The sequence below is a fragment of the Penicillium diatomitis genome (assembly GCF_028827545.1).
Source record: "Penicillium diatomitis strain IBT 30728 chromosome Unknown utg000002l_segment0_segment0, whole genome shotgun sequence".
NCBI lineage: Eukaryota > Fungi > Ascomycota > Eurotiomycetes > Eurotiales > Aspergillaceae > Penicillium > Penicillium diatomitis.
The window spans coordinates 3,025,111-3,052,327 of NW_026623174.1; the positions used below are offsets into that span (position 1 = coordinate 3,025,111).

Sequence of the window (27,217 nt, forward strand, 5' to 3'; positions counted from 1 at the left end):
TATACCTCACAAATGTACAAGTGGAATTCACACGAAGCCCGCCGTCATTGTTTCCTATTTCTAGAATTTATCGCCGATTGCATCGTATAGTCAAATCCAGAAGGCCTGTATAAAGCCAATTCTATGCTGGTGCATGGCGGGCATCGGGCTGGTTGACTTCGAGTCGGGTCGTAGTCGAAGGCCAGGATTACATAATCGTTAGGAACGTCATCACCTGAGCGGCATTCGAGAAAAGTCGACTTGATAATAGGAGACATGAAAATTGAACAATTATTTCGATGATATTTGCGGCAGTGGACTTACAACAGATTTTGTCTATTATCACTCTTTGTGAGCTATCAACTCGACAACTTTCTGACGGCATTGTGAGGCTGTCGTGAATACTGTGTTCTCCCACAGCAACGCCTCTTGCGCCTCAGGCTATTCACAATGAACGTCGAGATCCCCGGGTTCTACTATGGTGAGTATTAAAAGCAGTGTGGATCGTCCAAACGAGTGTTTCTTTGAACCACGATGATCAAAAAAATGCCTCCTGACCTCTTCACCAACTAATCAACATAGATCCTGAAAAGAAAAAATACTTCAAAATTCAGGCCAACCATGTCGCACCACCTGGTGCCCAGTACTCGAAAGAGTCTGTCAAGCGAAAGCGTAATGAGCACCAGGCAAGTCTTGCTGGTTTCCAACCAAGGTCACCGATGGCCAAATACGCGGTGCTCGCGGCTAACATTTTACAGGAGCAAGAGAAGCGGGCCAAAGTAAACCAGCGACTGGAGCGCGAAACTGTCCGCAAGCCTAGCCTTCTTCATCACCCACTCATGGCTGTTGAGCGGGAGCTCGGATCCAGGTGGTCCTCAACGGCCGTGATGAAGGAACGACAGGCTCGGGTGTACGTGAGTCAGTTGAAACGGCGGAAACTGCACAAGTTTGAGCCCTGGCCCAGTCCGTTTAATATTCGACATGTGCTGCGGAATCCGCGTTCGGGGGCGCTGATTACTAGTACGTGAAATCATGGAGTCCCTTGATCCGAGACGGCCTGACTAATTGTTCCTCACTGTCGATGAAGCCGGCTTGCAAGGAAGCCAATCTTCCGTCTCGTATGCTTTTTATCCCCTCCTGCTTTGCTGCATTCCGTCGCGTTGCTGATGGATCCAAGTATCTGCTTCCCAGACAATGATGGAGACAAATGGACATATCACCGGACGATGGAACGAATCCTTCTGAGAGAGAGTTACAGGGTAAAAGATACTCGATGACCTTACAGTGGCTGAGCCTCGAGACTGAAATATTGATCGGCAGATATCCTCAATCTCGCTCAGCCATACTGGGTATCTCTTGTTTGTTATCCCATCTAGTATTTGGTACTACGATACTCCAATACTACGTGAGGCGCTAACAGTCGCGTCACAGAGCGACATTGGACAGTGGACCGGATGGAGACTCCTTCTTGGCCCCAAGGCTTCTTCCAAACCCCGATGAAGGTGGTGATTATCGCTGGCCATCTGAATGTACGTTGCTTGGACTCACTATTCTTTTCCCCATTTAGTCGGGCCACGGACATTACAACTAACATGCTCTCTCTCACATCAGTCCATCATCCATTGAAAATACATCTTCCTCAAACCCTCTGGTGCTCTGCCGCATGTCCAGTTGGTGACAAGGCCCTCTTCGCCATCGGCACGTCCGACGGGTTGCATACCCTCGAGGGTCTAACGAGCATGTGGACTGTCTCGCAGAAACCATTCAGAAAAGACGACAGTAACGGCGCGCGAGGGTTCCGTCGACACGGCAATTCCTCGCATGCTAGTGTACAAGCCGTTGAATGGATCTCTCCAGACGTGGTCGTGTCAGGCCTGCGCAACTCGAATGTGTTTCTTTACGACGTACGTAACGGCGAGAGTTCATTACGATTGCAGCATTCCCAATCAGTCACCAAGATTCGAAAGGCAGATCCTTGGCGGATTGTCGTTGGAGGTCATAATACGGTATGTGATGGGTATCTCTTCAAATTACGCACATCCTCTCATCCAGCTCACGCTCCTTCCATGCAGGTGGAAATGTACGATCTTCGCTACGTGGCCAAATGTCTACACTCGAAACCAAAGCCCATGTCTGGCTCACACAACTCCACTCGTCCATATCTCTCCTTCAAAGACTTTACACCAGAAGAGATCCCCGACTTAGACGTGAGCTCTGAGTTGGGACTATTAGCTTGCGGTAAAATTTATACCCTCCCTTTCTCCCTCCTTCACAATACCTCTCTCGTCCAATATGTTTCTAACGCCAGATGCGACAACAGCCTCGCATGACAGAAAAGTGCGCCTATTCTCCCTTCAGACAGGCGAACTGGTCCCATCATCTTTCTCAGATTTCCAATACAAAAGGCCTATCACGAGCATGTGCTTCGAAACAGCCGGTGAGCTCATGAATTCGCATGGACCCCAGACGCCTAGTTTGCTGGTATGTTCGCAAGGGTCTGTGGATCAGTGGGTCTGGTGATAGGGCTCTTATTTTTATTTTTTCATTTTTCTCTCTGGGTGGTGTTATGCATGATTTGGGCTTTTACTTGCATTTGCTTTATCATGTCGAGGCGTGCAGCAGATGTTTGGTTTTGGGATACCCTTGGCGTGTGAAAATTGTCTTTGCTGTTTTCGTATGTTGACATGGAAGGCGATTGGTAGCTGCGATATCTTGCTTCGACATAAACGATGCATCTTTCTGCCGGTCTATGATACGTAAGCTCTAGCTTTATGTATACCACATTGACAACCACACAGCAGCATGATGAAATTCGCAAAACTCCAATAAGCATCCACCTTGAAGCCCAAGTCAAACCACTGACCCGTATTCGAACGCCAGTGAGATTTCAAAAATCCAACAGTTCCATCAATCCAGACCACCAGCAAGCCACTCGCCGACTTCGACACCAATACCCTTGGCCAGCTCTCCAATCCAGTCTCCCGAAACATTCACACACCATTTCTCTCCAGCATCCGCACTGGTATTCCCCGGTCCCGTACTCGCAAAACCAACATGTCCAGAGGCGGGGACAACGAGACGCAGACGGCGAAGAGTCGCCAATTCCGCATAAATCTGATCAGCCACAGCAGGCGTGTTGATCGGGTTCTCGGGCGGATTGGGGTCCACAGCGTGATAGATTGCCAGTAGACGCTCGAGGGGAAACGGACGAGCTGATAGAATGGTGGACGGGCCCGTGATACCTGCAGCACCACACACGGCTGATGTGGTGGCTGACGATGTTGCAAAGGCCGAGGAAAGTGTGGATTTGGTGATTCGCGTCTTGGTGCGCTTGCCTTTGCGTGGGGTCGATGGGTCGTCAGCTGCAGCGGCCCGGTCCTCGGCCTGAGCTTGGGAGAGGACTTTGAGCCGTCGGCGATGATGAGCGCGCTTGTTTCGGGCAGATAGTGAGCTTGACGAGAATTTGGAGAAAAAGATGGTATCTAAGCGCTGCGGGGTGTGAGAGGCCAGATAGGCCGATGTGAGGATTAACGTAGAGAAGTAAGGTAGATGAGGGAGAGCGGACGCAGCCGCTGATATCGTTGAGGGCTTTTGCAGGGTGAGACTTGACGCAGGAGCCGAGACCGAGGGTGAAGCATCCTCGGTGACGATTCGATGCACTAATGCGGCTTCTCCCTGGTGACGGAAAAGAGCTCTGTTCCTGACCAGCAGCCTTGTAAAGTCCCATTCAGCGTTGCCACCGGGGGGAGCTTCGCCTTGGACCACAGGCGCCACAAATGAAGACCAGAGTCGTTGACAAATTGATCGATATGTTGGAATCGAGCCGGCCGTTGGACCGACAAGGGTGTCGTAAACTGTGGCCACAAAGTGTGGGTAAACCCGCGTCGTAACGTCGTCTGGCAGGTTTTCAATGACAGGCGTCGGGAACGACAACATGATGTCAATTGCCTCTTTGCGGGTATATGGTGGAAAGTGAATATGTGGAACCGCGGCATTCTGTAGGAAAAGTGGTCGAGGTGAAGAGCTCAAAACGAGGACGACTGAAAGCGAAGGGACCTGTGAAGAAGGCAACGGGTAAAAATGCAGGTAAGCAATTGGTCACTTTCAAGAATCGGATGGTGCAGCTTCTGTTCAAAACGTACAATGTCTCCCAGGCGCGCCAGTGCGGATAAGAGCGTCGGAGGCGCCTCTCGCTGTCGATCAATCTCATCCAGCACCAAGACAAATTTCCCGCGTTTGTTCTCATCTCGCGCCGCAAGACACTCCTCAAGAAGGACAGCAAGCATGCTGACATGCTCACAACGGCCTTTTCCATATTGCTCCCATTTGTCTCTCTGACCGAGCGCGTCAAGCGTGTTCCAGAGAATTTTGGTGAGTAGGTGTCGCGCCGTGATACATTCGGAGCTGCGGACAAAGGCGTGCGGCACCTCCAGTGTTTGGAGCACCCCACGAAGAATGGTGCTTTTGCAAGTCGCAGACACACCATGTACCACCAGCGTTGGAGCACTAGGGATGCGCGGCTATATCACAAATGGCGTGTGAGTAAGACTGGTCCCAGAGCCAACTATATACCCGATGACATTCGGATGCGGAGATAACTCAAGGGTCTCCGCAAACTGTTGACTTACATGCAGTAAACTTGCAAGCTGCTTCGCCTGTGATTGACGGCAGGGCCATTGCGCGCTCAGTGAGCGAGCCACATCTGCCGGCTGCATCAGGGTCCGTGAATTACACGTCTCGAGCCACAGACCCGCGAGCTCAGAAACGAATCGACTTTCCAATGTTGCCCCGATGAAGTGCCTGTCCAGTCACCTGGGCCATGCAACGTGTCACGTGACTATGTATGTGCCGCCAACTTGGAAGCGCCCGAGGACCTTTTTGCATTATTATGTGTTTAGCTATTCGTGTTGCGTAGAAACTCTGCAGCGGAGTAACAAAAAAAAATTGAACTGAAAGCATTGATTTGGTCGTGAGGCATGGTTTAGTTCTCAACTTGTTTGTACGAATACAGATGCTAGAGAGGAAAAATATGGAAAGTTACACCAAGTCGTTTGAATACCATTGCTTGAAATCTGTCAGAACTTCATTCCGATTGTGGTGAGAATTCGAGCCAAAATACAGGGGAAAAGGGGTCAGGATCGAAGGCGAATACATTGGAAGCATGCAAATTGGGAAAGAACAGGGTGGAAAAGAAGGGCATTTGACTGAAGTGACCAAGCCTAACTAAAACCAAAACAGTCGAAAGCCTCGATATCCAGCTAAGGATACTGAACCTTCAATTGTCATGTAGGGAGGTCATGTAAAGCTTGAAAACCAGCAAAAGCAAGTCCAGAAAAAGTACACAAATAACGAAGGGAATCAACGGCCAAAAGAAAAAGAAAGAAAAAGCAAAAAAGGGGAAAGATGGGAAGCAGAAAGGGGGAATTGGGAAACGGGGAAAAACATGATGGAGATGCTTAAAGGTACAAGATGATCTGAGGCGCTGATTGTACCATGCAAGCTGCACTGGGGCAAATGATGTGCGGGGTGTGCCACGCGTGCGAAAATTGCCTGGAGAAAAGCGAAATCATGACGCATTGCTACATGCATGGTGGAGGAACGGAGATTCTCCGAAGTCGAAGGAATAGCGCCAAATGCAAGGTAGCCTGGGCACATTGACAGCGTCGAATGGTAAATCCGTTTAAATCATCAAAAATTCGTGGCTTCGTGGTTGTTGTCGGGGTCGAATATGGGTACAGGGTGATTTGTGCCAGTAGGGAGCACTGGCCTGGCATGACTGGTACGTCGGACTTTAGTAGTAAGCGGCGTACATTTGATTGGAACTGCTGCGTCCACTGACGTTTGGAAGAGGCGCGCCCAAGCCTGCGGTGCGCTCAACGGTACCTCCATGTGTAGCTTCAGGCGCAGCAGGGGCGTAGCCATGTCCACCCGCTGCGGCCGTGCCGGCAGCCATTTGCGGGGCGCCAGTGGGATTGGCGGCCGCATAGCCGGAGAAGTGCCTGGAGGCCATGTTCGCGGCCTGGGCGGACGGAGTCACTTCGTTCGGTGTCACCTGTCCGCTTCCCTGAGTGCTTGATCGGCCAGAGCCCTCCGCTGCCAGGATCTTGCCGGCGATTCGGCGCCCATGGGGGGTCTGGCGGATCGACGGCAAAATCGGGCGAATGGCGTCGACGATGCATTGGCGTGTCTCGGCGTCAGAAAAGTCCATCGCGGTCTGAACGACGTAGTTGGCGAAGGAGTCGCGCAGCATCGCTTCCAGCTCATTGCCCGAAAGAATCTCCTCAATCATGGCTCGGCGAGTGTCGCTATCCGCAGTTCGAAGACACTTCTCGATCACATTTGAGCTGAACTTCTGTTTGGACAGCTCGGGGATGTTGTTCGCGAACACGCGGCACAGAGGAGTGGTGAAGCACGGCTCGGCAAGATCCAAGATGTACTGAACTACGTAATTACCGAACGGGTCCTGCACGAGAGTGAATGAGTGCGCGGTGACCTGCGCAATCAATCGAGCCTTCTGCTCCCCAGACGCATGATCGATGCACCGTTGAAGAACGCAGCAGCCGTGGCGATGAGTACCAACAACAACACAGTGCGTCCCAACAGCCTCGTAGATGAATTCAGCTTCCTCCGCATTCAGACGGTTGAGACATTTTTGAATGACGTGATTACCGTTCAGGTCCTTGACCAAATCGACGACATGGTCTTTCAGGGCAGCAATCACAGTCTGTGTCTGCTGGGGGGTAGAAATAAACTCAATCATCTTCTGAAGGGCTCGGGTACCATGCTGATTGAGTGCGATTCTAACAAGCTGTGGGGCAGCATTGTTGATCAAGGCTGTACGCTGGTCGTCGTTCGAATACTCGAGCAATTTCTGGCACAGGTAGTTACCGAAGGGATCTATAGACGGCGGCGGAAGGTGACCGGGTTAGCGAGTCAGGAGTAGGCAGGGAAGTAAGCTGAAGAGGACGTGATTATCAGACGTACCAGTCATAAGCTCGGTCACGTGCATGTAGGTCTCGTTGAAGATGAGCTGCACATGCTCAGGATTGCGTTCCTCCAGTTTGCGTTGCAAGTAACGACAACCGTGCTGGTCCTTGCACAGGTTGTACAACTCACCCTCGTAATGCTCGAGGGGATAATTTCCGTATCGAGTTGCCTGCCCAGCATCACTGTCAAGCTGGCGACGCGAAGCAGGGACAGCGCGAGTCACAGTATCATTGTATCGATACGTAGTTGGCGCATAGATCTGACCGGGGTAGGCCCCGTAGGCAGCAGTCTGACCAAACGCGGCGAGCTGGTTGGTAGACTGCATGGGCTGGGCAGTGTACTGTCCATAGCCGAACATCGGGGTGAAACCAAGCCCGGCAGGGACCATGGCCTGTGCCATACCGTGGCCGGGAACGACAGCTGTCAACTGGGGACCGAAAGGCACGGCGCTCGCTTGCAAAGTGGTTGGAGCTGACATATGGTCATTGCTGGTCTCGGACTTCAGATTCTTCGCGGCTTGCGACCCAACGGTAGCAGAGTGGCCTTGGTGACCAGGGCTGTAGAAGGACTCAAGGGTTCTTTTACGTGGAATCACTGGCGCATCGAAGCCTCCCTTGACCGTTGGCAGGTCATTGGTGGAGTACGAACCCTGCGGCGCGGCGGGGCGAGGTGACGAGAGCGCAGCGAGGGCTGCAGGCGAGGATTGCCCAATCGGGTAGGGAACGTTCGCGCCGCCCCCTTCCAGTGAAATGTGACGGGCATGAGCTACGCTGCTACGGTCCCCAGGAGGAGAAGTAGTCGTCATATCAAAGCGCATGTTGCCAATGAAGTCTTGCGGCATGCTGGGCATGCTCTGGTGACTCAGGCGGTGGCGGCTATGATGAGCAAAACTCTCACCACTGGGGTTAGCACGAGTCATGACGAATTCCCGGGGCTCAGCGGATGTAGCCAGCTATGGATGTAGATTGGTTAGATGCGTCGGCACAGCTGTTCCATGGAGTTGAACTCACCAAGTTGGAACCTGTCTCTCGAGTCAGCGCGGGGTACGGATCATCACTCGGCTCCGTCATCTTGATGTATCCTTTGATATCAGGGGTGGACAGGCGTTCGTCGTCTCTCAGAACCTGCAAGTGGTGATCTTCGCTCGGGAACAGATGCTTCGTAGCAGCGAAAGAATCCACACCAGAGCTGGGTTTATACCCCGGCATGGTGGAAGACTGTCGAGAGGTGGTGCTGAAGTTATTGCTTGGAAGTGAGTATCGATGTAATCTAAGAAGAGTGCGAAAGTGAGGAGTCAGAAAGGAATTTGGAGGAAGAAAGTTTCCAAGAGAGGAATCGTGAAATAAATAGTCAGTGGTGTATCATGTGCCCATGCAATGTACGCGTCAAGGGCAGACACGCAGATATTGTTTGTGTATTTGGAATCAGATGGACTCCTCGAGAAGATGGGAGGGTGAGATGAACAGCCTGGGACAAAAGGGAACAAGCTGGGATGCATGACCCCGGGGGAAGGGGAGCGATCTGGGACGCGTAACCCAAGGCAATCAAAGCAAACGGGGGTGCAATGGCTTACGATGGTCCTGGACGAAAGGGACCGCTATCGATAGCAATCTCTTCCTTCTCTGAATTTCGACGGGAACCGGGCAGCGAGTGGCCAGCAAAGCGGTCAACGGTCTGGTGATTTGGCTGGGAAAGAGCCTGAGGGGACGTGACTTGTGAAGAGGGAGCGAACGCTGAGAAGAAACCTGGGGAAGAGGTCACGCTCGACGAGGCGAACCGTCCGGGGCGAGCAATGGAAGAAGCGAGAGACTCCGAGTGCTCTGGAGGGGTCCTTGGTTCACTGACTGGCCCGGAAAGCCCAGCTTTGGCCAAATCCCGGGCAAGCTGATCCATCTCGATCTTCTCCTTCTCATGTTGCATGTCTAGAAGCTTCATGTCTTCTTCGAAACGGCGTTTCTGCTGCCTCATATATTCAATGTGCTGGCGTTTTTTCTCGAACTAGCGAAGGTCAGAGGACGATCCTATTTTCTGTATACGACACAACAACCATGACTGATTTGATATATGCAAAGGCCTTGTAAGCACAACAAACATGATCTTGAGCCACAATATCTTAGTATATGCTTGAGGTCAAGATCCACTCGCGTGCTGCAGGTCTTCTCAGTTTCACGGGCAAGGGACATAGGCTCAAAGAGCCGCAAAGATCAACGCGTCTCGGACGTCAGAAAGCATGAGGCGTACTGAGTCGCGAGTCTGCCTCCACAGCGAAGCACCTATTTTCAGAAGATGGGGTGAACCAGATTGTCCAAAGCCAGTGTCAATTGGGACACTCTCAGCATGTCTGGTGCAGAGGACCGATCTCGGCAGCTATGGTACTGCCGGGTCACCAGTATGTGAGACGTGTCATATAGGACAAGCATATGTCTTCCAATCATTCACGCAGCAAATTCATGACATATTGGATCGTCCATCGCAACGGCAATGGGCTTCAGACCCGCTGTGCGATTGAGACAGGGCTTCCCAGCCAGTGCAAGGCGGAGCATCGGACCAGAAAGCAGAAACGGAACCTGGGAGCAGAAGCAGGGGTGGCACTCACTGAAGAGAGCAGATCAAGGTGATCTGGCATCTGTGCAGGGCCAGAACTGAGATAGTTCCATGATGATGACAATTTGCTGGAATCCGTGGTGAATCGGCGCTGTAAGTTACCTCTTACGTCTGCCGATGGTCGCGAAAACCCCGAGCCAAAGTTGGAATGACCGGGGGAGAGCGAAGTATATCCTGGAAAGACCGACTCCGACGGCGGAGAGCGAGGAGACGGAAACCGAAGCTCATCGAGGCGTTCACTCAGCCCATGTTTGAAGGCCATGGTAGGCAACGGTGTGGAAAGTTCCAACTGTGTAGAAGAGCAAGCAGATTCAGTCAGCATCGCGGATCACTCAGTATGAATGTCTTTCAGATTGTGCCGCTCAATCTGTCTCAAGGGCCTCTTTCCAACCAGAAAGATCCAGTCCGCAACCACCGTCACAGCGCCGGACAAGCCCTTTAGATAGCGTCTTCTGCCTGCAGCAGCAATGACAGGACCAAGGCTAGGGCTCAGTGTGATGTGTGATGGCTGGCACGGACTGGCAGGCTGGCGGTGAGCGTGTTCGTTGAGGAAGGGTCTCGGCTCACGCAAGGGGAGTCGAGAGGGGTTGAGGGGTCTGAATGATCGACTGGCGAGGGATATCGGAGGACACGAGAGTGCAGGTCTTACACGATGAACGCCTCGAGGGCCAAAGACAGACACCAAGTGATCCAACAGACAGACCAGAATCGCACAAAACGACCGTCGAGGGGGTCATCGAAGGAGGGGGAGGAGGCGAGAATCGTTGGGCTGCAAAAGTCGGCCGCGGTGTGTTCCTGGCGGAGTGCGGAGATCAGCCGCAGGCCTCTCTCCCTGTGTGGGACCGGAGCTTGAACCTACCTCGTTCTCTCCTTTGGCGAGTGGCGAAAGGCGAAAATGGGGGGGTCAGAGGGGATGCAAAATCACCGAGAGTCGTCGGAGTGGTCTACAGTATCCACAGTCCACACACTATACAGAAAAAGAAACAGCCAACACGGTGTTGAACAAAAACGAAAAGCGGCGCCGAGAGGAAAGAGAAAGGGGGGGCGGAGAGATTAGATTGGACCCAAAAGGCTAAAGCTGCGTTGATGATGGATCGGGTGAATAATGGCGGCAAGCGGGGAGACCTGATCAACCCTATTCGGCAATTGCCATACACAAGTGATTCCCTTTTTTTCCCCTCTGGAGTCGACGGATCGTCTTTTACTGAGGTTGTCAATCGGTGGAGGGCGATATTGGCCAGTGTTGGTGAGTCTGATATTGTGAGTCTCCGACTTATGGCTTGGTTGGTCGCTCCGCCGCTGAATTGGGACGGGCGGACCTTTGTTTGAAGATCAATCAATCGCTTCCAGAGGAGGGCTGGCAAAGTAGTACTGAATATGGACTATTCTGTAGTCATTCTATGGAGTTTCAGTCCTTTCACACACAGAAGGGACTCTGACGTGCTCTCCAATCACGCCTTAAGCCTACAGCACAGCCGGCCAACTCGCCACGGCCCTGGGGTGAAGGGCGATGCGGTCATGGAGCCGTATGGCGGCACCTGATGAAGCATGGGTTCTCGTCTGGTGAGGTCCCGGGGGTCTTTGTCTGCTTCCTGTGCACAGGGTCAAGATTCTAACGGTTACTGCAGCTGGATGGGTCCGTCCTCTACTGCTGTCGGAAGCTGATCGGAGGCATCCAACGAGGCAGTTTGATTGGAGTAGTTCCGCCTTGTACAACAAAGCGGTGCTCACCACCTCCCTGACCCTGGCCGGGATGTGAGATTAGCTTCATCATTGGGGGTTTGCCCATTTACAGTCTCTGTACTGGAATTTGATAGAATCGGAGATGGCCCTACGCAGGGCATGTTATGCCGCAAGGAAAGAGCTGCTCCTGGCTTGAGGCGAGAGGGTTGTAGAGTAAGACTAGGAGTGGCGGGCAGTACTGGAGTATAGTAGGCTCACGCCGTAAAGTATAGTAGAGGGTAACCTTAGTGAGTAAGTAATAAATATACTACCGTTATAGCTTCCATGGAATTTTAGGCGGCTGTGAGAGTGTTGAACGAGGGGATTAGTACATGGGAAATACCTCACTCCTTCTGAAGAGCCGCGATGCTGAAAGATACAGCCCTCGATTGCGTGTGGATATTTACTGTGCTTGCTGAAAACTGCGTTTCCATGAAGTTATGAACTACTACCGGGACCGGGGAAACTCGATACAAGTATTTAGATCCTCCGGTCCTTCACCACCCCAGACGGGATCCAAGAAAAGCACAGATCTAAATGTGATAACATCTCGTGATGAGGATCATAGCGAGACAATAAAATTTGAACACCATTAGAACCAGAAACTCAGTCATTCACCAGTGGGATCGACAACGTCGTCAGAATGTGTTGTCACCAGCCCTGCCGGGTGGTAGACGAGGTGGCCAGTACGATTACACCAGCCAGCCTCGACTCGAGTCCGGTCGAAGTATGACTCAAAGCAGACGACGACCGCTAGTGATTGCTAGGTCGCCCCGTCACCCCGTGTGTGCTGCAGTAGTGCACCACTGCACTTCAATGCTGCAAGTACAGTAAGAGTTTCACTCTTTGCACGCCCAAGTGGAGACCCACGGGAGTGTGACAAATGTAAGACGGTGTTGACCAACAAGAACGACGATGCAGAGATCACGGCGGATCACTTTCTTTTTAGTCGTGGTTAGTCTTGTCAGACGGCTACCCAGTGAACGAACCAACGCCCGGGGTAGAGAGAGAGCCTGAGTTCTAGATCGAGTGCGATCAAAGGGCGCGCTTAGAACACACTCAAATGCTCCACTGCTCCATAACCTCGTACCTATACACACTTACATACCACACTAGCACACACTCACACAGGAGTGAGTCAGTGACAGCACTTATGTAGGTGGGTAAGGTAGGTATGTATATAAATACATGTATTAATTACATACTAAGTACTAAAGTAGTAAGAGGTAGTATAGGTACGTTAGTTACTGGTAAGTTATAACTAGTAGGTATTGTCTCTGAAAACATGTACTAGATCTGTAGATCATAACTTCCACTGAGATTTGACATGAACTGAATTTGCTGTCTTACTCTCAAACATCGGAGGTCCCCTGTGTAACCTCGTATCCGTTCTGTTGAAACTGCTTACCGTGACTAGGAGGGGGTTCAAGTCGATCAGGTAATATTATGTTGCCGAAGCAGTTTCGTTAAAGTATGCCACGTCCTCCCGGTCCATTGACGTGTCACGTGTGAGCCACTAGTGCATGACTACCTGACTAAGGTAGGTAATAGGAGTATACAGTGCCCACCAGATTATTGTTCAATCCACTTTTGACACCAAACCGCTTATGATCTTGCTAAATTTGTAATGTATTAACAGTACGTTGATCTTATCGTATGCAGTCGCACTTATATAGCTCGTTTGATGATTTATACGGGAGTCACGTATTTGTAATATGTAAGTAATATTGATTCCACGCCACTGAAGTGCAATAAGGTTAGAACAATTAAACGGTGGGCACTATATACCAATTCGAACCTTCACGGATTCTCACACAGATCATGTTATAAAGCACTAGACAATTCGTCTATGAGCATCTCATAGTCCTTTGTCGTCTACCTGAATCAACTCTTTCATAGTCCAGATGTGTTCAGTTCCATGAGACTGAAGAGTGAAGACAACCTGGAGGCCTGGACAGTGGTGGAGCTGCGCCCGTGGAGACTCGCTTCCGCAGCTCTCAGTACATGAGTACAGTCGTTGGCGTGAAAGGTCAAGCCAAGCGGACGTGGATTGCCACACAGACAGGACCTAACCATGGATTGCTAATCCCCTGTTCATGACCAGGGTCGCCGAACAAGCGGTCGGGTGCTCCTCTGATCTCCCAGGGGAAAATAACAAAGACAACCCATTACAACTGGTCTTGGACCCTTCGACGGCCGACAAGCTCCTCCGATACTCTGCGGTACACTCATCGAAGCAAGAATACGGTAGTAGTGCGGTAGAAAGTCCACATTGGAGCGTCCGACAGGCTGGAACCTTCGGATTTCTCGCCAACTGATGGTCCATTACATATGAGAACCCTCCTCCACTTGAGTCAGACAAGCGGTGAAAGCAAGGCCAGTTATCCATGCTAAGCGTGGCGCTTGGAGCTCCCCGATCCGCCGAATGACGAGCATAACTTCAGGTGGAGATACTGCAGGATAACCCCTCGTTGTTCGCTTTTGCTTCTGTGCTTCTACAGTACCCTCAACAGCGGAACTCGAGTCCAGCTAAGAGAAGAGCAGCCACAACCAATCACTGTCGTTGTTCTGTATGTGATTTTTCCATTGCGAGGCAAGAGCCCCTCTATTCTAATCGCTTAGAATGTTTCAAGTCCTAATGCACAGTTGATGAGTGTGTGGACTGTGGACTGTGGAGAACGTTCAATCTTTATCTTGCAAGCAATCGGTTGGGTACAATATGGGAATACTTAGGGCTGTCGGGCCCAGTGCTCCGGCTTTGGCTTTCCTAACACTCATGCAGTTGACACCTAACAGACATCAGACACACGCCATGCATCGAGACCGAATGCTAGAAATGGCTGTCTGTCGGCCTAAAGACATGGCTAGCTTTGAACTTCTCGGTGACTTACTTAGTGGGATATTCGTCCATCCTGGAACACGATCAGTTAGTCGTGTTGAGTGAGTCAAGTGACTGCCTCAATAATGTGTACTGGCCATAGCGCAGATTGTAGTACTGTACAATGCCCGGTCCTCGTATGGCCACCATTTCCAAAGTAGTTCCAGCTACTTCCGGGGAGAAAAGTTCACCGATTCTGTTGAGGCACTGGAGCTTGGTAGTTTTGCTTGGCTATTCCGCTTTGACCGATCGTGTTCTCTTTCGGGGATGACGATCGTAGAGCTGCACGTTAATCACCGGGGCCGTGGAGGAAGTGACAGGTCTCAGACCGGATGGCCCGAACAGTGCATACTTCGGGGTTAAAGCCCAGAAAGGAGCGCAGGGATGCAGCCATATTGAAATGTGGCGGCACGAATTGGAAGCATACCACGTGAGGGAGTTCTGAAAAGCGACCGAGTCGATAGACTCGATACAAGTCCAACCAAGTTGTTTGTTCCAAGATCGAAACGCCACGACTTGAACTGATACGTTGTACTGAAGGACCTACCTGACTGGTTGACCTCGAGGGCCAATATATCCGATTGATCACACACGATGAGAACGCACGGTAAGTTTCTACAAGTATCTAGGTGCCTGTAACTTATCAGCAATAATGGCAGGTGGACGGGACTCGATGGCCCTCTGGCCAATAGTTTGGAAAAAGGATGGATCGACAAAATATCGAAGGACGCCCCATAATCGCTGTGCTGACATCAAGATCGTATAAAGCATGAAGTATCGTTATCTTGCGGCCGCAAACGGTCGAGAGACTGAGGTAGGGTAGGTATTTTCTTCAATCCATGCTACCATATGGCCGTTCATCAGTCAATTCCAGACACGCCCCTGTGAGCTGATCGATTCCAATAGTGCGCATGTTGCCAGGTCTGGTAACCAGGTGAGGCCACGCATCCACGATTCAAGCACAAGTAAGGCAAAGCAAATTTTGAATCAGTCAAGGCCATCTCTCGAAACATACCTTATTCGTGAGATTGATTGTCTGACTTTCTTCAGAATTCCAAACACGTATATGACCTCATGTGGCTAATGCTTGTTGGCAATGACTTCCCTAGTTACATAATCAAGAGTTGCGGCACGACGCCGACGCTCCTCTTATTTTTAGAGATTTCACTGCAGATTTTCGCAAATCCTAGACGACCAAATACTATTGAAGTGCCAAGCACTGACTCGCGTAGAAATACCTCGGCGCAGCCATCGAACATCTACAGGACTATCAGTTGCGTCGGTTGCCGCTTGGTCGAAGCGATAAGGCTTTCGCGGTGGGCTTGTCGCCTCAGGCAACATAAGTGGGCACCCTGTTACCGCTTCGGGGTGATAGCTGATCGATTAGCAAAGCAATCTCCAAATTTCTCCCCGTCCCGTCGGCTTTCCCCTCCACCAGCATCAAATTGATTAAAAGCTGAGTGGCTTACTCGACGTCCTTGACGAACTGAGAGAGTCGTAAATTCACAGGCCTCATATCTCAGTCAGTCAACGACTATGCCACCCGCACGCAGGCGGCCACAGGCCCCGCCAACGGCCAAACCGAGGCGGTCCTCAGAGGTAGCAAAACTTTTTTTTCCACTCCGTCAAACTGCGCTAGATGTGAAATAGCAGCATGCTAAATGAAGATTGATTGCACGACAATAGGCTACTCCGAATGCGCCTAATTCAACAGCACAGCGAAAGCGCTCTTCTATCGCCAAAGAATCCCACCTGCCCGCCGCTGAGACTGAAAATGGAGAAGCCGATGTCGAGGCTGACGCAAATAAGCCCGAAATGACGGAAGAGGAGGGATCCAGTTACAAACACAAGGATCCCTTTGATGCACTCCTGGAGCCCTTCTATTACAACAAATCGCTCACAGACCCGATTGACACGGCTAGGGACAAGTGGAACCTGTTGCCGGCGTTTCTGAAGGTGAAGGGTCTTGTGAAACAGCACATCGACTCATACAACTACTTTGTCGAAGTACAGCTCAAGAAAATCGTCGAGTCCAGCTCTACTATTCGCAGCGATGTGGACCATCAGTTTTACATCAAGTTTACGGACATTTATGTCGGATCTCCGCGACGTGCAGACGAGACCCAAGACGCGGGCATTGACTTTCAGTCGGACGTCACTCCTCAGGAGTGTCGCCTCCGAGACACCACTTACGCCGCGCCCATCTTGGTCGACTTTGAGTATGTTCGTGGCCGGCAACGCGTCATCCGTCGCGGAGTCTCCATTGGCCGTATGCCGATCATGCTGCGAAGCTCTAAATGCGTTCTGGCGAACAAGACACCTGCACAGATGACAGTCTTGAACGAGTGTCCCCTGGACCCTGGTGGTTATTTTGTCGTGAATGGAACCGAGAAGGTCATTCTCGTACAGGAACAGCTGAGCAAGAATCGAATCATCGTCGAGACGGACCCCAAGAAAGAGATAGTTCAAGCTTCAGTCACCAGTTCTTCCAACGAGCGCAAGTCCAAGAGTTACATTGTTCTCAAGAAGGATCGCCTTTACGTCAAACACAATGTGTTAAGTGATGACATTCCCATTGTGGTGTTACTCAAAGCCATGGGCATCCACACCGACAAAGAAATTTTACAGCTGGTCGCCGGATCAGACAGCCTGTATCAGGACGACTTTGCCATCAACTTTGAAGAAGCGTTCAATCTTGGCATTTTCACGCAACAGCAGGCTTTGGATTGGATCGGAGCTCGCATCAAGATCAACCGCAAGACTGGTGCATACCGGCGCACTCATGTGCAGGAGGCGGTTGAGGCTATCGCATCCGTCATTATTTCCCACATCGAAGTCAAGGACATGAACTTCCGTCCAAAGGCCATCTACGTGGCCCACATGGCTCGTCGTGTCCTGATGGCGAAGAATGATCCAGCTCTGGTCGATGATCGCGACTACTTGGGTAACAAGCGCCTGGAGTTGGCTGGTCAATTACTGGCACTTCTCTTCGAAGATTTGTTCAAAAAGTTCTGTTTCGATATCAAGATGAACATTGACAAGGTCCTCAACAAGCGCAATCGAGCGGAGCAATTCGACGCGTGGAGTGTTGTCAGTATGCACGGAAATCACATCACGCAGGGCATGAATCGGGCAATTTCCACAGGCAACTGGAGTCTGAAGCGTTTCCGCATGGAACGTGCTGGTGTGACCCACGTTCTTAGCCGACTCAGCTATATCGCTGCGCTTGGTATGATGACCCGAATTAGCAGTCAATTCGAGAAGACCCGTAAGGTCTCCGGTCCTCGTGCCTTGCAGCCGTCACAGTTTGGTATGCTTTGTCCTGCAGATACACCTGAAGGTGAAGCTTGCGGTCTGGTCAAAAACTTGGCTCTTATGACACATATCACCACCAACGACGAGGAAGGCCCCGTGAGAAATTTAATTTTCATGCTCGGGGCCGAAGATATCTCAACCGTCAGTGGAATGCAAATTTACGCCCCGGGGAGCTACAGTATCTCCATTAATGGTACACCAACGGCCTTGACACGACGACCCAAATACTTCCTCAATGCCTTCCGTCGACTTCGTCGGATGGGTCGAATTTCAGAATTTGTCAGTATCTACATCAATCACCACCAGCGTGCCGTCCACCTTGCGACCGACGACGGCCGGATTTGCAGACCTCTCATCATCGTTGAGAATGGGAAGTCACGCGTCCGACGGCACCACCTGCAGAAATTAAGAGACGGCAGGATGCAATTCGATGATTTTCTTGCACAAGGTCTTGTCGAATATCTTGACGTGAACGAAGAGAACGATTCGTATATTTCAATTTACGAAAAAGATATCAACGAGGCCCATACTCATCTCGAAATCGAACCTTTCACGGTCTTGGGTGCCGTAGCTGGCCTCATTCCCTACCCTCACCACAACCAGTCACCTCGTAACACTTACCAATGTGCCATGGGTAAACAAGCGATTGGAGCGATTGCCTCGAACCAATTCCAGCGAATTGACTCCATTCTCTATCTCATGGTCTATCCTCAGAAACCGATGGTCAAGTCGCGAACGATTGAGCTGGTCAAATACGACCAACTGCCCGCCGGTCAGAACGCAACTGTTGCTGTTATGAGTTACTCCGGATATGATATTGAGGATGCTCTTGTTTTGAACAAGGGTTCCGTAGACCGCGGATTCGGTCGATGCCAGGTCTACAAGAAATACGTCACAAATCTCAAGAGTTATCCCAACGGATTGAAGGATCGACTTAACCCACCAGAGTTTGAGAACGATGCCCCTATTCGTAAGCACGCTCTTCTGGAGAGCGACGGTCTTGCTGCAGTGGGTGAAGAGGTGAAGAGTGGCGAGGTCTACATCAACAAGGTGACCCCGGACTCAGCTCATACGACAGGCTTGGGCGGTGATTCAAACAAGCCGCTCACCTGGCAAGCAACACCCATGACATACAAACTGCCCGACCCAGCATACATCGACAAAGTCATGGTGTCGGCCACAGAAGGTGAGACACAGCTGCTCAAGGTCCTGACACGGCAGACTCGTCGCCCCGAAGTTGGTGACAAGTTCTCCTCTCGTCACGGACAGAAGGGTGTGGTTGGTATTATTGCTGACCAGGTGGACATGCCGTTCACTGATTCTGGCATCAACCCTGATATCATCATGAACCCCCACGGTTTCCCTTCGCGAATGACAGTCGGCAAAATGTTGGAGCTGGTCGCTGGCAAGGCCGGTGTCCTATCTGGCCAGCACGGTTACGGTACCTGTTTTGGCGGCAGTCCTGTTCAGGAGATGTCGCAAATCTTGATTGATCACGGCTTCAGTTATGGTGGCAAAGACATGCTCACCTCCGGTATTACAGGCGAGCCCTTGCCTTTCTACGTCTTCACTGGTCCTATCTATTACCAGAAGCTCAAGCACATGGTGCAGGATAAGATGCACTCGCGGGCTCGTGGTCCCAAGGCTACATTAACCCGGCAGCCCACGGAGGGACGTTCGCGTGACGGTGGTCTCCGTCTCGGTGAGATGGAACGTGACTGTCTTATTGCCTACGGAACCAGTCAGCTTCTATTAGAGCGTCTGATGATCTCTTCTGATGTTCACGAAGTCGACATCTGTGAGAAGTGCGGCTTCATGGGCTACCTCAATTGGTGTCCCGGGTGCAAGTCATCTCGGTCTGTCGTGAAGATGACCATCCCTTACGCCGCGAAACTTCTAATCCAGGAGCTGATGAGTATGAACGTTGCTGCTCGCCTCAAGCTTGATGACGAGTTCCCTGAGATGAAGGGCTGTTAAATAAGACAACAATCTTTGGCTTTGGGTTCCCGACTGAAGTTTTGTATAACGTTGCAAACCACAGGCGCATGGAGGAGGTTCTTTTTTCAATGTGTACACATATTCCCATGCGAAACGGCATAGCGCGGCGATTCGAAGATTTAAACACTCTATTGGCTTCAAACAAAGTATCTTGTAAAGCTTCACATCTAGCCTTGGACGCGTATTAGAGCCAGAAAGTTGAAACCGGTAACCGACGCACGCGAGCAATTGAGTCCAATCACAGCGTGCCCTTCTCGTCCACGCCATTGCAGCTTCTTCCAAGCTTTCGCCGTCTCAGAGCTCCAAGATTGGCGATTCAAATGCGACCTGCTGGTACTTTGTGAACTCGATAAGCTCGCTCAAGAACTCGTATCTTAGCTTCAAAGCCTCATCCAACGACATTGGCATGGCGTCTTTCTTGTCACGGTTGTCCAGAGCAATGGCAACCATTGCCGCCTTCTTATCCTCCTCGTCCCCTCGGATGTCAAGAGTCCAGTCAAGCCGCTGAGGCGGGCAATTAGCTGTCGAGATGATCCGGATGTTGGGATCGATCAGGAAGAAGACCAATGCACGGGCATGTCCAGCCCTCGATTTGTCTTTGAGCTCGTAGTGGGTGAATCGATATTGAACAGTGCTAGGAAATATGACCGAGCGACCTACCCTGCATTTGATAGATCCTGGACGTTGTATTGCCGGTTCGCCATTGCAGAGACCAAAGACTTGCTTCAACCAGATGAAGTCTTGAGGATCGTGTTCGACCTCGCTTAGTGCGACTCTTTCGACATGGCTCCGAAACTCGATGACAGGATCTTCGAGGTTATCATTTTCGAACATGATGTATGCGGAGGTACATATATGTTCGTTCTGCGAATTTCCCACCGTCAGTTTTGCAAGCCTGAGTCTCCTTTCCGGAAGGACGGGTTCTTTCCATGTACCCACCATTTGCCCATCAAGGTGCCAGTCCGATTGCCAGTAGGGCTCGCCCGGGTTGAGATCAATACTGATGATTCTTGTGATGACTTGAAGTCCACGATTTCCGTAGTCATCATTCAAGGACACTTCCCGCTCTATGCGAACCGCGCTCGGCAAGTCCGCAGGAAGCTTGCCTGCTAGACCGTGCGGCACAGCCCAAGGTATAAAGGTGCCCACATCAGGCTGAACAGCTTCGAAATTCTCACCTCTCCACGTTTCATATCGTTGTTCAAACTCACTTTGTGTTTCTTTGGGCTTGATTTGCGGCTCGGAATGACGAACATTCTCAGAGATGGGATGGTATTCAGCTTTGCGATACTCGATTCTTGCACGAGAGTGGAGGGGATCTTTGAGCGGTGTCATGGCCATGTTCAACTGCGGAATGATACAGTTAAATGCATCCTCAATGAGCTTATAAATATGGCGATGTTTCTCCGGATGCAGATTGTTGATATATGAAACAAAATGCCAACGACTGTCTTCTCCAAGCTCGAGGTCTGCTGGCAACATTTGAAAGTTACGACTGTAAGGCCGCACTTGAATATCTTCTCTTGCCGCTACTCGCCAGGCCATGTCCTCTCGGGTCAGCCCAGACTCTCTAGGCACACCAATGACCTCGCCCTGACCAGCGAAAGTCAAGGCCTCATCCAATTTCAGGATTCGGTCCGGCAGTATTCGAGTCTTGCCGTACACAAGTGGGTAGAGTGCCACTGCCAGAAGGTCTCGTTGCCTCCCCAAAATACCTGGGTGGAAGAATTGAAGCTCGGGCTCAGAGTAATCCAGTTCTCTGACATCAATTCGCAATCTCTCAAGGAGTGACTGGAGCATGACCGAGTCGGATTTGGTAATGGAACCGTTATATAAACCGACAGCTTGACTCATAGCGTAGACCATGGCTTTGAATTTGAGTTCATCAATAATCCAATTTGCCATGTTCGGGGTGATGTCAGCTCCACTATCCAAGGCCTTCTCTTTCCAGCTGTCAGCAGTACGTGGGTCATTAATCTAATTGCAATGAGCAAGTCAGTTCGTCATTTACAGTGACAGATAGCCAGCCTTGAAGCAGAAAGGCTCGTGTATGACCATACCTTTTCCCACCATTCAGGTATATCGGTCAAGTCTTCCATCACCCGCATCATCCCAATTTCACGCAACGTCTGAGCCGGTAGTCTGGGATGAATCAGTACTGGTTCCATCATCAACAGAGTCAAAAGCATTCCGTACTCCGTATAGCCGTTTTCGATGTCCCGATCGTCCAGAGCGGACGGAAACATGCTTCGGCTTTCAACACCGTATATGTTTTTCTCTGTGGGCGAAAAGTCCAGGGGGCGGCCATATCCAGGCAATAGAAGCCGACTCCCTTTGCTTTTCCTGTCCTTGAAGAAGATGTCGCCGTTGACACTGTGTTGGAACATGGTGCTGGTTGTGATTGACCGAGATTTTGAAAGCCAGAATTGTGAGCAAGTCACTATTGATTCCGAAGGCAACAAGTGGGGGGAAAGGATCACCTCGTCTGCCCAAGCCTGCTTGGGAGCAAAAACAATCAGGTACAAGGTTGAATTTCTCGGGGTAAGGGCGTAGAGAAAAGTGAGGGATTGGCAGAGATGTTCGATCGTCGATGAGAGGAGAGCTGGAAAACAGCACGAGCCTCGTCGAGGGAAAGTAGTTTGTCATCTCTCAACTGATTCCGCCATCAATGATGTATCACTTTCGTCGTCATGTCTACTTCTACCGACATCCGACTACGTCAAGGCCCGAAGACTGTTGGTTGGGCAAGGGAGCGGGTTTCAGCTCCGGTGGATGGAGTCAACTAACTCCAGGGTTTAAAGAAGAAACCGCAAAGAAGACTCCAGGGTCTCCACACTAGAAGATCACTTGGACGTGAGTTGCACATGATTTGCAGTTCGAGGAGAACGGCACAGTCCAAGCCAAGCCCGAACAGAAGCTCAACGCTGGTAAAATTCGAGAATATTTCATTGCGGCAACACTCTACTCACATCCGGCATAGATCGAGCAGGTCTCTCAGAGTTGATCTGCCAGACAACGTCCAAGTGTACTTTTTTTGCTTCGAATTAGCATCGTGAGTGGCCAAAGCGTCAGGGGAGTATAACTCTAGTTTCGCCACTGTGCCAGATGCCAGCCAGAGCGCAACAACTTTGTCCTAGCGCACCCATCCAAGCTCCCGACATGACGCTGTCGATTCAGAGAACAGCAGAATGGTGGAGAATGGGTACCGAAACCCGTCGCAGTTGCTCGATTATCATCCATTATGCTCAAATGCCTGTCATTGCTTAGGCTTCTTCAGTTGCAAATGCTCCCGAATTATGGACCAGTATCTTTCGGGCTGCACTCGCATGTGGCCTACATGAGGCGTTCCGTGGAATCTCTCGCGATGGACTGTCCAACCGCAAGCCTCCGAATCTGACGCGTGTCTCTCAATATCTCGCCAGTCCACGAGCTCGTCAGTACTAGAGTAGATATAGCACCGAGTGAGTGTTCCCTCTGCATTTGCAGGCTGAACAAGGTTTTGATCATTGATCTCCTCCCGGGCAACTTTTATTGCATTGGGAATCCGGAAACTTGTCTGATAGAGCTTGATGACGGCGAGCATCATCAACAAGATGCCCTTACTCAACCAGCGCAAGATCCAGAATCGGGGCATTGCAAAGGAGAATGCTTTCATTGCAGCTATTATACTCGCAGTGCCGGGCGCGCTATCAATGACCATGGATGAGATCGGAAGTGGTCTCCCTGTAGCCTGACGATAGGCTTTAAGCAGATGTGTAGTCCGGAATAAACCTCCGTTGGAGAAGATATGCATAAACACGGGACAGTCGGGGGTCACGGAACTGCGGAGAGCTGCGATCGCGGGCCCCAGTCGAGCCTGCTGCGCTCTAGCTGTTGCATGGAGGAAGAAATCATTGGATGCGCTGCGCAGGAATATGATTCGCGCGGATGGAACTATGCGAGTATATTCAACGACGTATTTGGATAGTGCACGAGCGGGCGCATCCATCCAGAATGCAAGGAGGATCACCGGCTGACCATCATTGGGAGCAGTGCCCGATTTCGGATCATGCATGTAGACCGAAGGGCCAAGTTGAACAAAAAGCGCCAGGGGATCACCCACCAAACTCTCTGAAGCGCTTGTTACCAACATATTTGGGTGATGTATATGGAAGAAGTAAGAAGGGGATAAATCGAGTGGCGAGACTAGTCGTATTCCCGTCCGCGCTAAAGTAGTCGGCAACCAGTACATCCAGTCCTATCATTTGCTAGGGAATTGCCTGAAGGCAGTGTGTGTGTACTTTTTCTCAATATGTCAAATAGACTCAGATTGACTTATCGCAGAGTCTGGATTAACTACAAGCTTAATGGTTCGAGCCTACAGCAAGATAGCATGCCTACGCTTTGACTCGCCAGTTAGGGGCATGTATGCCCCTCGGAAAAAACGGGCTAGATACAGCAATGGAAGCTTTTCATCTCGACTAGTATCGAGGTTTGTGAATTCATCAATATATCGTAAAGACCCGGAAACGCCCAATCCTCGCTATGCCAGCGCAAATAAACCCTCGACCACGCGTTCTAGAGCGTCTCCTTTGCGATGTTTTCGTATTTCGTGTTCCAAAAAGGAATGGTAAAGATAGAAAAATTCAAGACACACACATTTACCGCTTTCTGCGACCAAGTGTACGGCCGCTTGATTTGCCTGCCTGACTGTCGACTTCACTGCCCGAAGTTGGGGTCATGGTTCCCTCATCCTTCTTCTTCCCACGCAGGGTTTGTCCAATTCCTTGGAATTTAGGTTGATCTTCAGGAACTAACCGTCCGTTCTCATCCCGGCGCTTTGGTGGCTTGATGGCGTATCCAAAGAACAGCTGATTCGGGGGTAGTCGCAAAGGTTGAGGGCCATTTGTCCTACGAGTTGGGGGAGGCCTTTGGGGATTTGCAGTGCCTGGAGTGGGAGTGCTAGCCTGTGGAGTTGGTGCCTTGCTGCCCTTCTTGGCATTCAATCGTTGACCTTCGGACAAGAAATTAGAGGACACAGCTTTGGCGCCAGATGCGGCAGCTGTCGACTCCGGTGCAATGGCTGCATAGTTGATCGACTGTGCCATGGTACCCTGATGATGTAGCAGCCCTCCGGCAGGCAGTTTTCCTTTCTTGACAACACTTCCCGGTGTACTAGCTCCACTAGTTCGTTGTGGCTCCTCATATCCCACCGGCGCGGCAAAATCAACTTCCAGATCGGTCTCGAGAACAGATATCGCGTTTTTGCTTCCCGATGGCTTGGTCTCCAATACTGCCATCTCATAGACTTGGTCATTGTATGCAAAGGTGAAGACGTCCCCTTTCGTTAAGCAGGAGAAATTGCGGAAGGCGTTCTCCAAAACGGCCTTGGGATCGCTGATGTCAAGAAACGCCGTTGATTGCGCTTGAAGCTTGATGAATTGGCCCGGGGAAGGTCGGTCGACTTGATTTGTAGCAAATCACCCGGCTCCAAAAGTAAGGTTTGCATAAGCTGGAAGACGCAGATGGTTGTCAGCACCCGTCGCTTTGGCTGGGAGAAACTACGGAGCTTACCCAGAATGGTAGATAGATCTTTCCCTCTTCGGCAATGAACTCCAGAACACCAGCATGTGTCATTCTCTCCTTGGCACCATTGTGAAGCTCAAAAAGCATCGGGTATGTGATATGGAGTCGAGTAAGCTTGTCCAAAGCACTTGGCGGCATGATGACTTTGCCACCATGGTTGACGTTCTCTCGCTCAGGACCGGGAAGCATGGCAACGGGATAGCACCGATAGTATTCATCGAAGCGACGGGGAGCTGCACCTGGCCGCATCATACTGCCACCGAGGACGCCCTCCATGGGGTCGTCCGGCCAATAACCAGGTCGAAACTGGGAACAGTTAGGCGGTGCGCGAATCAATAATCACATATATATAATTTTTTTGAGCTCACCATGATTCAAGGGAAAGATCTCAAGCTGGTCACCTCGTCAAGGTGGGGGACGGGTGCGTTGGCAATATCAGAGGATCAGTAAAGGATCAAGCTCTTGCAGTTGGCTAGTCACAGCTTAGCCAAAGCCGCGGATGAGTGACGCAAGTTGGCTCCGCGCTAATTTTCCGTTCCGTTCCGTCCCCAGGCGGAGCTGCAAACCAAACGACAAACACCTGGAGCTTGCCCAGACTCGGCGCATTCATTCCACGAACAACTTTGACAGGAAGCGCCTCGACGTTGTCATGGCCAGCACTCAACCTCGTCCGAAACGAGCAGGAGAGGAGTTCACGCGAACCCATCATGCACAAGATGACGACACAAGCCCGGACAGCAAGAAGCCTCGTTTCGACCTCCGTAATCCTTCCGCGCTTGCGCCTGATACACTCGACGAAGATCAATTTCTAGACGCAGACGAGATTGGAAAAAGAGGACAAAAAGTGCGCAGAAAGGCAGTCAATATCGACGGCTACGATTCAGACAGTGAGAACGAGGGGTTTTCGGCGCGCATCGAAAAGAAGTCCGAACAGAAGCGTCGACAGCATGACGCCGAGGACGATGATATGTTCGCGGAGTTACAGGATGACTTTGGTGAGGAGGAAATCGACGCGGATGAAGCATTGCGAAAGAACAAAAAGAACGTCCGTTTCTTGCGCGACGACGAGATCGAAGGCCAAGATGTGACCTCCAAAGGCGGAAAGGCTATGCATGCAGACTTGAGCAAAGGTCCCGATGAAATCGACGTTGACGAAGATGAGCAAAGTGAGAGCGATGTCGCGGAGGAAGAGCGCGCAAAGATCGACGAAGAAATCGACGAGGAGCTAGGTGCAGGCGCCAAAAAGAAAAACGCTCCATTGCTGGATGCCTTCAACATGAGGACGGAGCAAGAGGAGGGTCGTTTTGATGACCAGGGCAACTACGTTCGTAAAGCCGTCGACCCAGATGCTGTCTACGATACTTGGCTAGATGGTCTGTCTAAGAAGGACATTCGAAAAGCAAAGGAAGCCGCCGAGAAGCGCGAGGAAGAGAGAAAGGAGCAGGACCGCATCAACGAAAATATTCTCACAGCGGACGCCCTGAAAACAATAATCACACATCTTGAACGCGGTGAAACGATACTGGAGGCTTTGGCTCGACTCGGAAAGGGCCTGCAGCGAAAGCCCAAGTGGCAGAACAAGAAAAAGAAAATGAAGAACGTGGCCTCAGAAGATGCTGAAATGACGGAAGCAAACCCCGATGATGAACTCCGTAGAACAGCAATCGATGCTGTCACAGGAGCAGCCGACATTCTTATGGGCCGGGGTCAGCCCGAAATTTATGACACCGAGCGAGAGCTTTTGACACGGCAATATCGCAACGAAACCGGTGACGATTGGGTAGAGCCACCGGTGACATCGAAGGATGGCCCGTCAGAGGCCAACGCGACGATGTGGGAATTTCGATGGGCTGACGCTCGCGACGGTGGAAATCCCCATGGTCCGTACGACACTGCTACTATGGAATCCTGGAAGGACGCTGGCTATTTTGGAGAAGGTGTGGAATTTCGCCGGGTGGGAGACACCCAACAATGGAGTCAGTCACCAAATTTTGTTTGATGAAGTGAGGCTGTTAGAACAAGCTTCAACTTGATATGACGAACACGAATGAAACCGCACGAAGCGCCAAGCCTATCATACATCAGAAGATGTGGAACAAAGAAAGAAGCAAATAAACAATCAAGCGCCGGATCCTGCACATGTCTCTTGTATCGCTCAACCAATTGCGT

At 51.0% G+C, this 27,217-nt stretch overlaps 9 protein-coding genes across 9 annotated transcripts; 4 read left to right on the forward strand and 5 right to left on the reverse strand.

Annotated features, from left to right (window-relative positions):
- Positions 1-429: 429 nt before the first annotated feature.
- On the forward strand, positions 430-2,309 carry N7539_002136 (uncharacterized protein; the record flags this gene model as incomplete). Its single annotated transcript, XM_056931739.1, has 4 exons — positions 430-460; positions 562-999; positions 1,413-1,508; positions 1,591-2,309. The coding sequence occupies 4 exons, from the start codon at positions 430-432 to the stop codon at positions 2,307-2,309; spliced, it is 1,284 nt and encodes a 427-aa protein (XP_056793770.1).
- A 577-nt stretch (positions 2,310-2,886) lies between these two features.
- Positions 2,887-4,694, reverse strand: N7539_002137 (origin of replication complex subunit 5 family protein; the record flags this gene model as incomplete). Its single annotated transcript, XM_056931740.1, has 3 exons — positions 2,887-4,035; positions 4,122-4,499; positions 4,608-4,694. The coding sequence occupies 3 exons, from the start codon at positions 4,692-4,694 to the stop codon at positions 2,887-2,889; spliced, it is 1,614 nt and encodes a 537-aa protein (XP_056793771.1).
- A 1,076-nt stretch (positions 4,695-5,770) lies between these two features.
- N7539_002138 (uncharacterized protein) lies at positions 5,771-9,832 on the reverse strand (the record flags this gene model as incomplete). Its single annotated transcript, XM_056931741.1, has 5 exons — positions 5,771-6,876; positions 6,964-7,918; positions 7,977-8,235; positions 8,540-8,964; positions 9,563-9,832. The coding sequence occupies 5 exons, from the start codon at positions 9,830-9,832 to the stop codon at positions 5,771-5,773; spliced, it is 3,015 nt and encodes a 1,004-aa protein (XP_056793772.1).
- A 5,874-nt stretch (positions 9,833-15,706) lies between these two features.
- Positions 15,707-19,462, forward strand: N7539_002139 (DNA-directed RNA polymerase III core subunit RET1; the record flags this gene model as incomplete). The annotated part of the gene is made up of 2 exons (XM_056931742.1): positions 15,707-15,769; positions 15,857-19,462. 2 exons carry the CDS (start codon positions 15,707-15,709, stop codon positions 19,460-19,462), a joined length of 3,669 nt encoding a protein of 1,222 aa, XP_056793773.1.
- A 315-nt stretch (positions 19,463-19,777) lies between these two features.
- On the reverse strand, positions 19,778-21,870 carry N7539_002140 (DUF4246 domain-containing protein; the record flags this gene model as incomplete). The annotated part of the gene is made up of 3 exons (XM_056931743.1): positions 19,778-21,460; positions 21,544-21,625; positions 21,680-21,870. 3 exons carry the CDS (start codon positions 21,868-21,870, stop codon positions 19,778-19,780), a joined length of 1,956 nt encoding a protein of 651 aa, XP_056793774.1.
- Positions 21,871-22,173: 303 nt separating this feature from the next.
- N7539_002141 (uncharacterized protein) lies at positions 22,174-22,463 on the forward strand (the record flags this gene model as incomplete). The annotated part of the gene is made up of 2 exons (XM_056931744.1): positions 22,174-22,251; positions 22,359-22,463. 2 exons carry the CDS (start codon positions 22,174-22,176, stop codon positions 22,461-22,463), a joined length of 183 nt encoding a protein of 60 aa, XP_056793775.1.
- A 276-nt stretch (positions 22,464-22,739) lies between these two features.
- Positions 22,740-23,615, reverse strand: N7539_002142 (TMEM53 family protein; the record flags this gene model as incomplete). The annotated part of the gene is made up of 1 exon (XM_056931745.1): positions 22,740-23,615. One exon carries the CDS (start codon positions 23,613-23,615, stop codon positions 22,740-22,742), a length of 876 nt encoding a protein of 291 aa, XP_056793776.1.
- Positions 23,616-24,123: 508 nt separating this feature from the next.
- Positions 24,124-25,419, reverse strand: N7539_002143 (polyubiquitin-binding protein UFD1; the record flags this gene model as incomplete). Its single annotated transcript, XM_056931746.1, has 4 exons — positions 24,124-24,887; positions 24,947-24,974; positions 25,037-25,354; positions 25,417-25,419. The coding sequence occupies 4 exons, from the start codon at positions 25,417-25,419 to the stop codon at positions 24,124-24,126; spliced, it is 1,113 nt and encodes a 370-aa protein (XP_056793777.1).
- Positions 25,420-25,697: 278 nt separating this feature from the next.
- On the forward strand, positions 25,698-27,047 carry N7539_002144 (GYF domain-containing protein; the record flags this gene model as incomplete). Its single annotated transcript, XM_056931747.1, has 1 exon — positions 25,698-27,047. The coding sequence occupies one exon, from the start codon at positions 25,698-25,700 to the stop codon at positions 27,045-27,047; it is 1,350 nt and encodes a 449-aa protein (XP_056793778.1).
- Between the last annotated feature and the right edge of the window lie 170 nt (positions 27,048-27,217).